The sequence below is a fragment of the Dreissena polymorpha genome, chromosome 5, assembly GCF_020536995.1.
Source record: "Dreissena polymorpha isolate Duluth1 chromosome 5, UMN_Dpol_1.0, whole genome shotgun sequence".
In the NCBI taxonomy this organism is placed as follows: domain Eukaryota; kingdom Metazoa; phylum Mollusca; class Bivalvia; order Myida; family Dreissenidae; genus Dreissena; species Dreissena polymorpha.
In genome coordinates, this window is record NC_068359.1 from 122,750,718 (window position 1) to 122,764,668 (window position 13,951).

A 13,951-nucleotide genomic window follows, 5' to 3' on the forward strand; every position below is an offset into this window, starting at 1 on the left:
CTGCGCGGAAGTCCCGTCAAATCTCTGCGCGGAAGTCCCGTCAAATCTCTGCGCGGAAGTTGATGCCTTTCATAGAGTTAAAGGCCTGGATACGAGCAACACCGTTTCAACTTAATTTCAAAATCACACATTTGTTAATGCCTAATGGTGTAGAATAATTCCAATATCATACATGCAATGTGAAATTTGTTCAACGATTTCAGCCATATTCAATGCTTTATTCTTATACCTAAGGTATCTGTACAAACTGCAAGAAATACTGTCTTTTATGCACTAACGATTTTTACAAATTTATTTCAACAACTTGAGAACTATAAAATAACGTTCTTAACGGTGTATTTACACTCTGTCCAGCCCATGTAAAATCGGGGAAACCCTGTTGATTCTGCACCCTGTATACGTACAACACCGTGTCACCTTATTTTCAGAATCACACATTTATTAAAGGTGTAGAATCAATCTTATTTATATTACCAATATACAAAATCAATCCAGCATATGTGTTTAATATTATGAAATAAGCAATTATGTCAAATGGTGTTAACGACAACAGTTTTCGTCGGCATTTTGCTGCTGGTGGCATTAAGATTTCGTCTGCATCGGCCCCTAGCTTCCAAACAATCTGGTGCCTTGTGTTGCCTTACAGCAAAGCAGGCTCCTCAGCTCTGCGCGGAATCTCGAGCCGCTGAACACGTAGATGGCAAAGTTGAAGGTGGCGTTGAAGTAGCTGACCAGAATGGTAACATCGTAAAGGAAATGAAAGTACTGGGTGTCGTACTTGGCCGTGTAAGGATCTTTTGACTCGAGCGCCCGGAGCTTCTCCTCAAGGTAGGGGATGTACAAAGCAAAGACTGACACCGGTGTAATCGTGAGAAGGAACAGCACACACAGGGCTATCATCAATATGGACAATGGACGCGTGTCGCGTGCCTGACCGGAAATGTTCATCCGCTGACGTCTTGAGCGTGAGCGCGCGAGCTGCACTACGATGATGACGTTGCCAATGAGTAGCAGCGGGAAAGGCGCGCCGAAAACTAAAGTAAAGTCGATCCATCCATAAACGTAGTCATATAGGTCTCGATACTCTTTCGTGGGCACATCGCACGTCCAGCCCGTGTATTCATTCACATCAAATATCACGAGTACTATTATATTAATTCCCAACACGGCTAGCACAATAGAGATGATGATCATACCAGCGTTGTGTGGGGAACAGCCCAGTCTCACTTTATGCGGGAACAGCACGCAAGCTGTTCTCTCGAACGTGACGACAACGATCAGCAACGATGAGAGGTGCATGCAGCAGTATGTAAGGTAGATTATCGCTTTACACCCGGGGCTACTCAGCGACCGGACATCAACGTCCCAGGTAAATAACACCCATTTTGGCGGAAGTATGCTGAACAACAAGAGCGTATCGGAAAGCGCCAGAGCAAATAGGAACACCGCCGTTGACGTCATCTTCTTCTGACGAAGCAGCACGATAATAGTCAGAGCGTTTCCGATCGTTCCAATGGAAACAAGAATCGGCGGAATCACCCTCCAGAGCAGCACACGTGTGTCTCCAAAGTAACTGACTATAGAGTAAGGCTCCCGCCCGGAAACGTTTGATGACGTTGCGTTGAACGTTTCCTGTTCTGTAACGTTTATCAATGTCACATTACTAGAAAACTTTGTAGTTGCATCCATATTTTCCTAAGTTTCGATTTTTTCGTTCAAAACTCCTTTACTTAAACAAGTATTATGATTTTATTATTATCGCGCCACTTTTTATTTTCCGTCAGGCCCCTATGTTATTCTATATCTGATCTGAGGGGACTCCTCTGAGCAAGTACTGGTGTATTTTCATAAATTCTCAGCAAATAGCGGATCTGGTTCTGCCTAGATAATTCTTTTAGGTGTAACTCGCCTGATGGCTATGCCACATATGTTTAGGTTATTAATATTATTATTATTTAGGTAATAAGTCAAAAGGAAACTTGTTCAGTGAGGGAAAAGATAAAGCCCAAATTCTCTTGGATCATTTCAGTTCCGTATTCACAAGGAGAGACAAGCGCGTATTACCGCCATCAGAAAAACAGTATAAATCCAAGTTACCTCCCTTAAACATAACAACACCCGGAATAGAGAAATTATTAACATCACTGAAAGTCGCAAAAGCAGTCGGTCCAGACAATATTCCAAATATAATATTGAAAACCTGTGCTAAACAACTCGCACCTGGAATACGTCAAATCTTCCAAACATCAGTAGGCAGTGGCGAACTACCATCCGATTGGGTTAATGCTAATGTCACACCGGTATTCAAATCAGAGGACGTACACCTCGCCGAAAACTACAGGCCAGTATCATTAACATCCGTACTGTGTAAAAATCTTGAACATATCATTTGTAAGCACTTACTGAACCATCTCGAGAGAAATAATATTTTTACAAACCTGAATCACGGATTTCGATCAGGATTCTCGTTCGAAACTCAACTACTAGTAACTATGAATGACTTATTATCTTTCTAGGATGAAGGCATACAAAGAGACGTCATTATACTAGATTTTTCCAAGGCTTTTGATACCGTGCCACACGACGAAATTTTATACAAGCTGGAATGCTTTGGCATAACCGGAACAATCCATACATGGCTCAAAACTTTTCTCACAAAACGATTTATGCAAGTTGTAGTAGACGGCGAAGTCTCCCAGAAGTCCACAGTGGACTCCGGTGTCTCTCAAGGCACGGTACTTGGACCCCTTATGTTTTTATGTCACAAAACGACCTGCCACTTTCAGTCAAATCACAAGTGCGCCTTTTTGCGGACGATTGCCTGTTATATCGGAAAATAAAAACTCAGAAAGACTTTGACATCCTACAGAATGACTTGAAAGAACTTGAAAAATGGGCTGATAAATGGGGCATGCGTTTTAACGCGCAGAAATGTTACGTAATGTCAATTAAGAACAAGACTCCACACTTTTATTCCCTATGTGACCATATTCTCAAACAAGTGCCCGATAATCCATACTTGGGACTAACCCTATCTGAAGATCTCACTTGGTCAACTCACATAAGTAAATTGACAAAGAAAGCGAATTCGACAATGGCTCTACTGCGTAGAAACTTAAAGAACTGCCCTATAGATTATAGGAAAACAGCGTACCTAGCGCTTGTAAGATCCTGTCTGGACTACGGCTCTTCAATTTGGGATCCTTACTTAACTCGTGACATTAATAAAATTGAACAAGTGCAAAAACAAGCTACCCGTTTCATAACTGGAGACTACAAATCAAGAACGACAGGCAGCGTTACCAACATGTTAAAGCTACTAGAATTACCACCTCTACAAGAAAGGCGTAAAATCAACCGTCTATTGATGCTCCACAAAGTGGCCGAGGGGCTGGTGCCAGCTATACCAGCAACCGATTACTTGAAACCAGCAAGGGTTAAAAGGCAAGTTAAGGCAAAACAATATAGTGACTGTGTTACATCAAATATAATAGATAAACAAGTGATAAATAACGATAGAGGTTTTGTTGTGAAAAACTCAAACAGTAATCAATACAAAAACTCATTCTTCGTGAAAACCATCATAGAGTGGAACCACCTGGACAGTAGATTGGTCCACGCAGAGACAGTTGAGGGCTTTAAGTCTGCCCTTCATTTCGACTAGGCGCACTCCCCGGTGTACTACGCCGTAACTGGCCCTTCACCGTACCAAGCAGAAGCAGAAGCAGAAGTAATATAATGGGGGAAGGCTTAATCATCTCAAACTGTTATGTTTGTGTTCGAAATATTAAAACATTACATTAGAAATAATTGCGTGAACAACTGATTAATAATGCAGGAATGATAATTAGAATCGAATCAGAAGCAAATCAGAAGGGAATGTAGTTTGCCACAAATGAACAATTATCACTTATTTTGAAGCGGCACATATAAAATGGTGATTATGGAAGCTTTCAGTAAAATTACTAGGCTGTCTGTCATCGCCACCAAGGAAACCGCATATTCATGCATTCTATACATAGATGGTGACGTCACTACGTTATTGTAAGACCGGTGTGTACACAATGCATATTCATGAGAACTACGTCGTGCTTCATCGGCTATATCCGGACTTCTCCGTAAGCAATAAATCGTCTGCTGATCAAGAGTGGAGAACTACGTCGTGATTCCGAAGCTGCCCAAGCCAATCTCGCGTTCGCTCGTAAATATTTTGATATCGTAGCCGTATCGTAGTACTGTCTTAGTCGGGTATATAAAGTAACTTCTCAATGCGTTTTATTGTATCTTTATTTTCCAGTGAAATCAGTGACGACGCAGCGTCCGGTGAAATGTCTACGTCTACGTTTGAAAACGATTGACTGACATAAACAACATGGTCTTTCAGTTCTAGAAATTCTCAATATTGCAATACATATACCAAGTACATGCTTATGTAAATTGGACATGTGACAATGTAATTAATAAATTATAAACAATATTTTGGTTTGTTTTAGTTAAAATCTGTTGCTGCTTGCCAAATAAATCACAACGTTTCTTGAATAAGTTGCCTTTTTTTAAGGGAAGCAAATACTACAAACATTGCCACATTTCCAAACATCGGTTATCTATCTTGATCACAGCACAGGAGATAAGACAGACAGACAGACAGACAGACAGACAGACAGTTTATTCAGACTTATACATAAGTACATCGTCTGAATACACAAATATACACATTATTTTCTGTCACATGAATAGGTATAACAACATAACATTACATAACATAAATGGTCATTTAAGAATTCAAATATAAATAAACACAATCAAATTGCATGAATACGTAAATTCTATCAAAGCGGTAATGAAATTTATTAAACAGCATTATTAAGAATTGCATTTCTTATAGCAAAAGCTTCTTTCATATATTTACATACATTTGAAATGACTGGTTTGTCACAAGAGGCTAATAACTTGTGGAATTTATATACAGATGGGTTAATTTAAAATATACGACTAATATATTTTTTCCTTAAATCAGTGTAACAGCGGCATATACATATAAAATGGTATTCGTCTTCTAAATCCAAGACATTACAACATAAACAATAACGTTCATTACGTGGTATGTTATTTCGGGCGTATCTGCCAGTTTGTATACTCAACGGATGTGCAGAGACTCGCAATCTTACAAAAAATAATCGAAGACTTCTAGGAAGTAAATCTAAATATGGTTCATATTCCAAACAGCTTTTAAAAGCTTTATACATATCTAATACAGTACTATTATTCATTTTACCGTACCACTCTTGTTTAAAATTGTCGACAAGTCTACATTTGAACTCGCTAATAAAACTATTAACATGTACAACGTTTGGATTTTCAAATACATAACCGAATCCAAAATTATTTAACATGTTCTTGACATTTGAGACCCAGTTTGTATAACCTTTATAACAATCGCTCAAGGCTTGTTTGTACACAGTTTGCATAATGATATTTTCATTGTTCATAACTTTAAACCAATATTTAATAATTTTAACAAACCTGTTTACATACAATGGATATCGACCTAATTCTCCATAAACAGCAACATTACATGTATTTATTTTCACCTGTAGCAATCGTTTGCAAAATTTTAAATGTATGCGTTCTATATCATCTGACTTAGTGAAACCCCACACTTCTGAAGCATAATTTAATATAGAACCCACAAAAGCGTCAAACAACTGGCAAAATATTTTCGGTTTTATGTCAAATTCATTGCATTTAAACAATAATGTATTCAATGCTTTAAGGGCTTTACCAACCAAATGTTCTTGGTTTAATTTAAAACTTCCTGTATAATTCAACACCGTGCCTAAATAGTTAAAGTTATCAACAACTTCAATATCAATACCATTATATGACCATTTTTCATTTTCTTTTAATCGCCCTCTTTTCCGAAATACCATTATTTTAGTTTTTGCAGTGTTAACTTTTAGCCCCCAAGCATTGCAGTATACATATAATTTATCTAAATGTGATTGGACTTCAGCAGGTGACTTGCCTAAAATAGCCATGTCATCAGCAAATAATAATAAAATCAACACAATATCATCTATACTCAAACCAGAGTTAATGCTATCTTGTAAGTAAAGTTCAAAATCTTCAACAAATAAAGAAAACAAGATCGGCGACATTACCTCCCCTTGCCTCAGTCCAACCGCATAACTAAAATAATCTGAATAGGATGAACATGATTTAACACGTGACTTAACATTCGCATACATATCCTTCACTATTCTTAACAATTTACCTTGTATACCAGACTTAAACATTTTCAACCATAATGCATTGCGGTAAATACTGTCAAAACATTTAAACATATCGACGTATATAACATACAAACGTTTATTTTCATTCAAATAATTTTGAACAATTGACATCAGTATAAAAATAGCATCAACAGTTGAATAGCCTTTTCTAAATCCGAACTGCGCATCCGAAATAATAGTGTTTTCATTGCAAAAAGTTTCAATGCGTTTATTTAAAATCGTGGTAAATAATTGTGAAAAGCAGCTTACTAAGGTAATCCCTCTATAGTTATTTACATCATTAACTGAGCCTTTTTTATGCAAAGGGATTATTACTCCTTCTGTCCATTTATCGGGGAAAAAACCCGATACAAAAATACCGTTAAACACATCGCATAAATGGGCAGATAAGATATCACTACATTCAAGGAAATATTCATTCAACATACAATCACTACCAGATGATTTATTCCGTTTTAAATGTTTAATCGCATTGCGAGCTTCCTCAACAGATATTGGCAAGTCAAGTTCAGGAAATGCAGAATTTTCTAAGTTAAAATCATTATTTAAACAAAAATCCTCTGCTCCAGTATGATAAAAATCAGCATTATTGTTACTAATGTTTTCAAAAAACTTTGTAAATTCTTCTAATGATATTTTATTTTTAATGACGCTATTTTTTGCTTTGAAAAATCGCCAGAAGTCCCTTGGTTTTTGCTTCCTTAAATTTTCGATCTTCAACATTTGTTGCCTATAGCAAACGGCTTTCTTCCTACGAATTAGGTCTTTATAATATTTCTTACTCGAACATAAACCTTCTCTGTTAGTATCTGTTTTACAAGAGTTAAAAACACGTAAAGCTGCGCGGTACAAATTTCGTGCAGTAACGCACTCGTGGTCAAACCATTCTGCATGTTTTATACAGGTATTAACATTAAAACTAGGGTTGGTATTATAAACACGACTTTTGGAGAATAACGGGTCCGCAACACTGCGAATAGTTTCGGTAAAATTATTCAAAACGTCATTAATTGATGAACGACTTGAAAAATCTATATGGTGCACTGTCGGACCGTATTTGGTACAAAAACGAATATGGTACATTTGTACCATATTCGGCCGAATATGGTACAAATGTACCATACTCGGACCGAAGATGGTACAATTTTCGACCGAATATGGTACAAACATTGTACCATATTCGGTTGGAATAAGTTTTTCTATGCTCGCCAAAACGTATTTGGCACATACCAAAAAAACTCATAAAAATGAAAATGGCCTACGTATATGGTACATAAATTATGTATTTCTTAATAAATGAAATAGTCTGCCGATGTGTAAACTTTTTTTCAAACTCAAATACATTGTATTAACCTAATATTGGAAGTGACAAAAGTATCATCATCATCATCATCATCATCATCATCATCATCATCATCATCATCGTCGTCGTCGTCGTCGTCGTCGTAACTAGCAGTAACAGAAACAGCTAACCTAACCACACTTTACATGGATTTTGCTGATTGTGTAACTGTTTCGCCGGCTAGCTCAGTCGGTTGCGCGTCAGATTGGCACGCAGGCGGCCTGGGTTCGATTCCCGGGCGGGCCAGATACTTTCGTGGAGATCATTAATAGCAATTTTCAAGTTTTTAAAACTTTTTTTTTCGAAAGTGTATTTTCACCAAAATCCGATTTAAGAGATTTTGAGCTCTTTTAAATGAATATATCTCTCCAAAAATAAGGATGTTTGACTGGCTGCTTTAGACAGGTGTGACTGTATTCCTAAACATTACTTTGTAAAGTTGATTTGTCGTTCCGACGTCATATTGCTGAGAAGCCGACAAAGCTTTGAAGTTTCCGATTTTTTCTTTGATAACGTGCCGCTTTAAAAAGGCGGGAATTTTGCACACGAGTCTTACTCAGAAGTCAGTAACCATATTTGACTTGGCGGTCGGCAAGAAAAGTTGTGATTTTCGACTAGAAAGAATTGAAATCCAAACTTTCTTCAAACTTCAAAAGAATTCTTGACAGTAAGTACTGTACATAATTTTAATTTTCAGTTGTCTTAATATGCATTGATGTTTTAACATGCATTGATTTTTATGTTTTATGCCCCCCCCCCCCCCCTCAGAGTGCATTTGCAGTTGTCCGTCCGTCTATCCAATTGTCCGTGGCATTCCTTCCGGGTGCGTAACTCCTAAACTGCTAAATATTTAAGCTACAGTCATTTTTTCGAAAGTGTATTTTCCACCAAAATCAGATCGAGCTCCTGTAATCTGTAGATTTGAACATTTTAAATTTTATGGAGTTTATAGGTCTTTGACCTTCGAACCCTGCCTAGTCGTGACTTCTGGTGAGCGACCTAGGCCCCCAGGGCCCCTTCTTTATATCCCTTCCATCCACGTAGCATTGGTTTCTACAGACCGTTTGTCCGTTGACCGCCATAAGTTTGCCCGCTATTTTTCCCCTGAATTTGAATTCGGTTGGATTTCAATGAAACTTTACATGAAGTACTTGCTACTTTCATTGCGCATATTGCCCGGAAGTTCGGATTGTAAATTTTAGCGGAGCTATCAGACGAGTGATTTTAGCTCAGCTCATGTCGTGAGACATTCGTTTTCGACACGCGGTGTTCAATACAAGCTCTATTAACTAATGAAGTATAAATGTATAATAACTTATTATATTATTTCAGATGAAGGAAGCAATTAGGAGAAAAAGGAAGCAATTAGGGTGCTTGCCCAGGTCGAAGTACGACATTATTGTCAGATGTTTAAACGGATCGTTCGATGTCCCTGTGAAGAAACGGACACCTGAAGAGAATAATTGTTTGGCCATGATTAGAAAACGTAAGGACTTCGAGCTTGGTGACCGGGGTTCTTTATTGTGTGGCGGAAAGCAAGTCCTTGTGAAAGAAGATCTTCCTAGATTTGTTGAGAAGATGTTCATGGAAAACAAAGGATGTGGAGCAAGGGTTATTTACAACAAACTGAAAGTAAATTACACGGGGTTCTCGGAACAAGCTATCCTTGAAATACTGTACAATAGCAAGTATTACCATGAGAAGTATCCGAGATTTACAAACAAGCCAAAGCCAAAGACAATTACAGAAGAGGAACCAGGCAAAAGATGGCAGATTGACATAATTAACATGAAAAATCAAAGTGTTAGCTACAAGGGGTCCACATACAGTTATATTCTACAAGTCGTGGACGTTTATTCTAGGTACGTTATGCCAAAACCCCTGAAAACGAAGAGTTCGCGTGAAGTTGCAAAGGCATTAGAGGACGTGTTGATGGTTAACCTTGCCCCTGACATCATCCAATGTGACAACGGACTGAAATTTAAAGGCCCTAGTATGAAACTTTTGTTGAACAAGTACAACATCAAAATGATCAATAGTAGGCCGTATCATCCTCAATCACAGGGCAAGTGTGAAAGGTCAAACAGTGTTATAAAGGCCAAGATTCTATTTGCAACAAAAAGTAAACGTGGATTTAACTGGGTCGAAGGGCTTCAAGATTTAGCCTATGCCATAAACACAAGTTTCAAACGAGTTCTTGGGGGTCTCACGCCCTTTGAAGCCTACTACGGAAGAAGTCATGTTTTTACCAAAGAACGTCATAGTTCTCGTGAAATAAAGAAAACCATACGGCGAGCAAATAAAAAGGCTTACAGGTCGCTGTTGAAAAACGCAACTTCCCCAAGCAAGTACAAAGTAGGAGAGACAGTATTAATTCGCTATCCCTTTCGAAAATCCAGGGTGCCAACCAAAAGATATGTTATCGAAGGCAAGGTAGAAAAAGTAAAACGAAATGGTGTTTATATCGTGTCATTTCAAGTACCGAACAAACCCGAACTTGGATTCGTAAGCAAATCGGTTGGGGTCGAAAACATGACTAGCCTAACTGTTGCGTTAGAGAAACAACGAAAAATTAAAAAACATTCATTAAAACAGAACCGCTCAGAGAAACAAAATCACAGAACTAAGTACTATCATGTTTTAACACACCATGAAAATCTGCAGTTGTTGGATGGGGTGAATATTGCCATGGACCCAAATCCGGATGGAAATTGTCAATTTGCTGCTATATCGCATCAACTTGGTAAAATTGGTATATACAAAGACGTAGATGCTTTACGTAAGGAAGCAGTCCATCACATTGTAGAAAACAGATATTTCTATGAAACTTTTGTCTATGATGAAACATTTGATGAATACGTTAAGAATATGTCTAAGAATGGGACATACGGCGACAACCTCACGCTTTTGCACTTATTAGAGAATATAATTTGCAGTGCCTGGTAGTTTCTACCCGAGGACTAGAACACTCATCAATTGTGTCAGCAGATGGAAAGTTCGATGGTGATGTTGGAACAATTGCATTGGGGTATTTCCCAGAAGGATTTGGCATGCATTACGTTAGTATCCGTATCAATCAACGCGTGTACAAGGACATAATATCACGCTTAGAACAGTCGTATGACAACGGTGACTCTGGCGACAGCGCTGCGTCTGGCGACAACGCTGCGTCAGGCGACAACGCTGCGTCTGGCGACAACGGTGACTCTGGCGACAACGGTGACTCCGGCGACACCGCTGCGTCTGGCGACAACACTGCATCTGGCGACAACGCTGCGTCTGGCGACAACGGTGACTCTTGCGACAACGGTGACTCCGGCGACAACGGTGACTCCAGCGACAACGGTGACTCCGGCGACAACGGTGACTCCGGCGACAACGCTGCGTCTGGCGACAACGGTGACTCCGGCGACAACGCTGCGTCTGGCGACAACACTGCATCTGGCGACAACGCTGCGTCTGGCGACAACGGTGACTCTTGCGACAACGGTGACTCCGGCGACAACGGTGACTCCAGCGACAACGGTGACTCCGGCGACAACGGTGACTCCGGCGACAACGCTGCGTCTGGCGACAACGGTGACTCCGGCGACAACGGTGACTCTGGCGACAACGGTGACGTCTCTGTGTGTTCAGCCCTGAAAGAGCTTCAAGATATGATAAACAATAGGAGGGCACAGAAGCGAACGACTTTTCCATTTCTGATGTTACCACTTCACATTCAAGTTGAAATTTTTAAGTTCTGCATACAATCAAACCCGTCAATCCAGTTTGTGTTGGCGAAGGTCGGCAAACCCTTTAGAGATTTAATAAGGTCAATGAGTTTGCAAACACCTAGAATTTACATTCGGCCGGATATTGGACTAGATACTAGTAACAGAAATCCTGTTAGCGTTCGTTTCCTATTAACAAGAGCGGGCAGAAACAGCGGTCTTATTTCGGCAATAAAAGAAATCATCAAGGGGCCAAAATGGGCAAACGCATGGCTGCGTTTGCGTGTTAGTGGAATCGGTTGGTATGATATCATAGATGTCATGTACAGACATTACAGGTGAAATATACATGTATATCGGTGTTTGGAAACCTGTTATGTTATTTTTGTGATTGATGATTATGTTCTTCTACCGGAAATTTGTTGTCATTTGCTCATTTACTGGTAACTTTTTACGAAGCACATTTGGGATATTTTGGCTGCTACTAAAATGAATGTATATATGTATATTATTTCTTGTCAAAATGCTACAGTTGGATTAAAATTTAAATGCTGTTCTATGTTCTTCAATATTACTTTGAAAAATCCTGTCAGTATACCAATAAATGAAAAAAGTACAAGTTTGTTGAATCTCTTGAATGAAACAAATTATAAAATACAAAATGTAAAATGAATATGTGATGATGATGATGACAAAACATTTGTGATGATGATGATGGTAAAAAAATTGTGATGATGATGGTGGTGGTGATGATGATGACAGTGGTTATGATGATTGGGGTTTGATGATTGTGGTGATGATGATGATGATGATAATGATGATGATGATGATGATAACAAACGTTTTGGGATGATGATGACAGCGATGTTTATCGGACGATGATGATGGTTATAATGATGATGATAAGTTTTTAGATGATGATGACGGCGATGTTTATCGGCCGACGATGATGATAATGATGATGATGATAACAAAATATTTGTGATGATGATGATGGCGATGTTTATTGGCCGATGATGATGATGATATTCTCATCGTCGTCATCATCATCACAACATCCTCATTATCGACCGAAAACATCGCTGTCATTATCATCACAAAAAAAACTTTTGTGATCACCATTACGATCATGATAATGGATATGATGATGTTGGTTTTGATGGTGATGATGATGGTGGTGTTGGTAAAGATAACAACGATGATGATCATTGGGGTGTTGATAATTGATGTGATGATGATGATGATGATGATGATGATGATGATGATGATGATGATGATGATGATGATGATGATGATGATGATGATGATGATGATGATGATGAGATAACGATGATGATGATGATGATGATGATGATGATGATGATGATGATGATGAGATAACGATGATGATGATGATGATGATTACGATGATGAGTGTGTATCATATTCGGAACGAATGTGGTACATTTTTCATCCGAATATGGTACAAGTTTGTACCATATTCGGTCAGGCATTTTACCCCAAAACTGCAGATACGTATATGGTACAATTAGACAGTTGTACCATATTCGGCCGAATATGGTACAAACTTGTACATATTCGTTTTTGTACCAAATACGGTCCGACAGTGCACAATATTATTAAATGCTGGTAACATAGAAATAATCCCTGAACGAAATTGCTCTCGTAACACATCGTCCCATTTATAATTGACATCGGTGTAAGACTGATACTCTGACGAGACATAATTACATAATAACGAAAAATGTAACGGGGCGTGATCACTGAACTCATTAAAATCATGCACGGTAAAATCCGATATATTTGAAAAGCTGCATTCTTTTGTCAACAAATAGTCAATGACAGACGTACCGTTATTCGAATAAAAGGTTTGCTTACAGCTATTTCCAACTCTACCATTAACAATACGTAAACTAGTGGATTTGCATAGATCAAGTAATCTAACTCCATGACAATTTAGTGAGCTATCAACAGAGGCCCTAACTGAGGTGTTATCTGGGCAGTAATCAGAGTCATCATATACAGTATTTATTTTATCTTGTACAATAAAATCACATTTATTGCCAACTCTGCTATTAAGATCGCCAGTAACAAATATTTTACCAAATTCCGAAAAATAAGTTATATCGTTTTCTAAAATTTCAAAGAGATCTACATTAAAGGTATTATATACTGGAGAATCATGTCCCCATACATAAGTGGCACATATATAAAAATCATCTGGGATATTAAAAAATGTACGATCACATTTTAACCAAATTATTGTATCATAATGATTTTTTACGATTGAAACACCATCGGCTAGTTCTTCTTTAATATACACAACAATACCACCACTATTTCTTCGAGCTTTACGATGTTGGAATTTTCTAAAAAAGTTAAAAGTCAAATATCCACTCAAATCTATATTACTAGAGCTATTCGTCCAGGATTCAAACAAAAAACATATATCATTAGAACTCAAGATATCAACAAAATTTGAACATAACTTTTTACAATCGGTAAGTCCGTTAACATTCCAGGACAGGGTTTTCAGTTCATCACCGCCGTGTTCCTAGGCACGCACCGGGGTTCCGTCGATGTAGAGCGTTGTCGGACCGTAT

At 38.4% G+C, this 13,951-nt stretch overlaps 1 protein-coding gene across 1 annotated transcript; it reads right to left on the reverse strand.

Moving 5' to 3' along the window:
• Positions 1–606: 606 nt before the first annotated feature.
• LOC127831600 (fMet-Leu-Phe receptor-like) lies at positions 607–1,689 on the reverse strand. The gene has a single exon (XM_052356577.1). It carries the CDS (start codon positions 1,687–1,689, stop codon positions 607–609), a length of 1,083 nt encoding a protein of 360 aa, XP_052212537.1.
• Positions 1,690–13,951: the final 12,262 nt, after the last annotated feature.

What these genes read in the sequence shown, in the direction of transcription:
- LOC127831600 (XM_052356577.1), bottom strand. Translation starts at nt 1,689, where the DNA reads ATGGATGCAACTACAAAGTTTTCTAGTAATGTGACATTGATAAACGTT.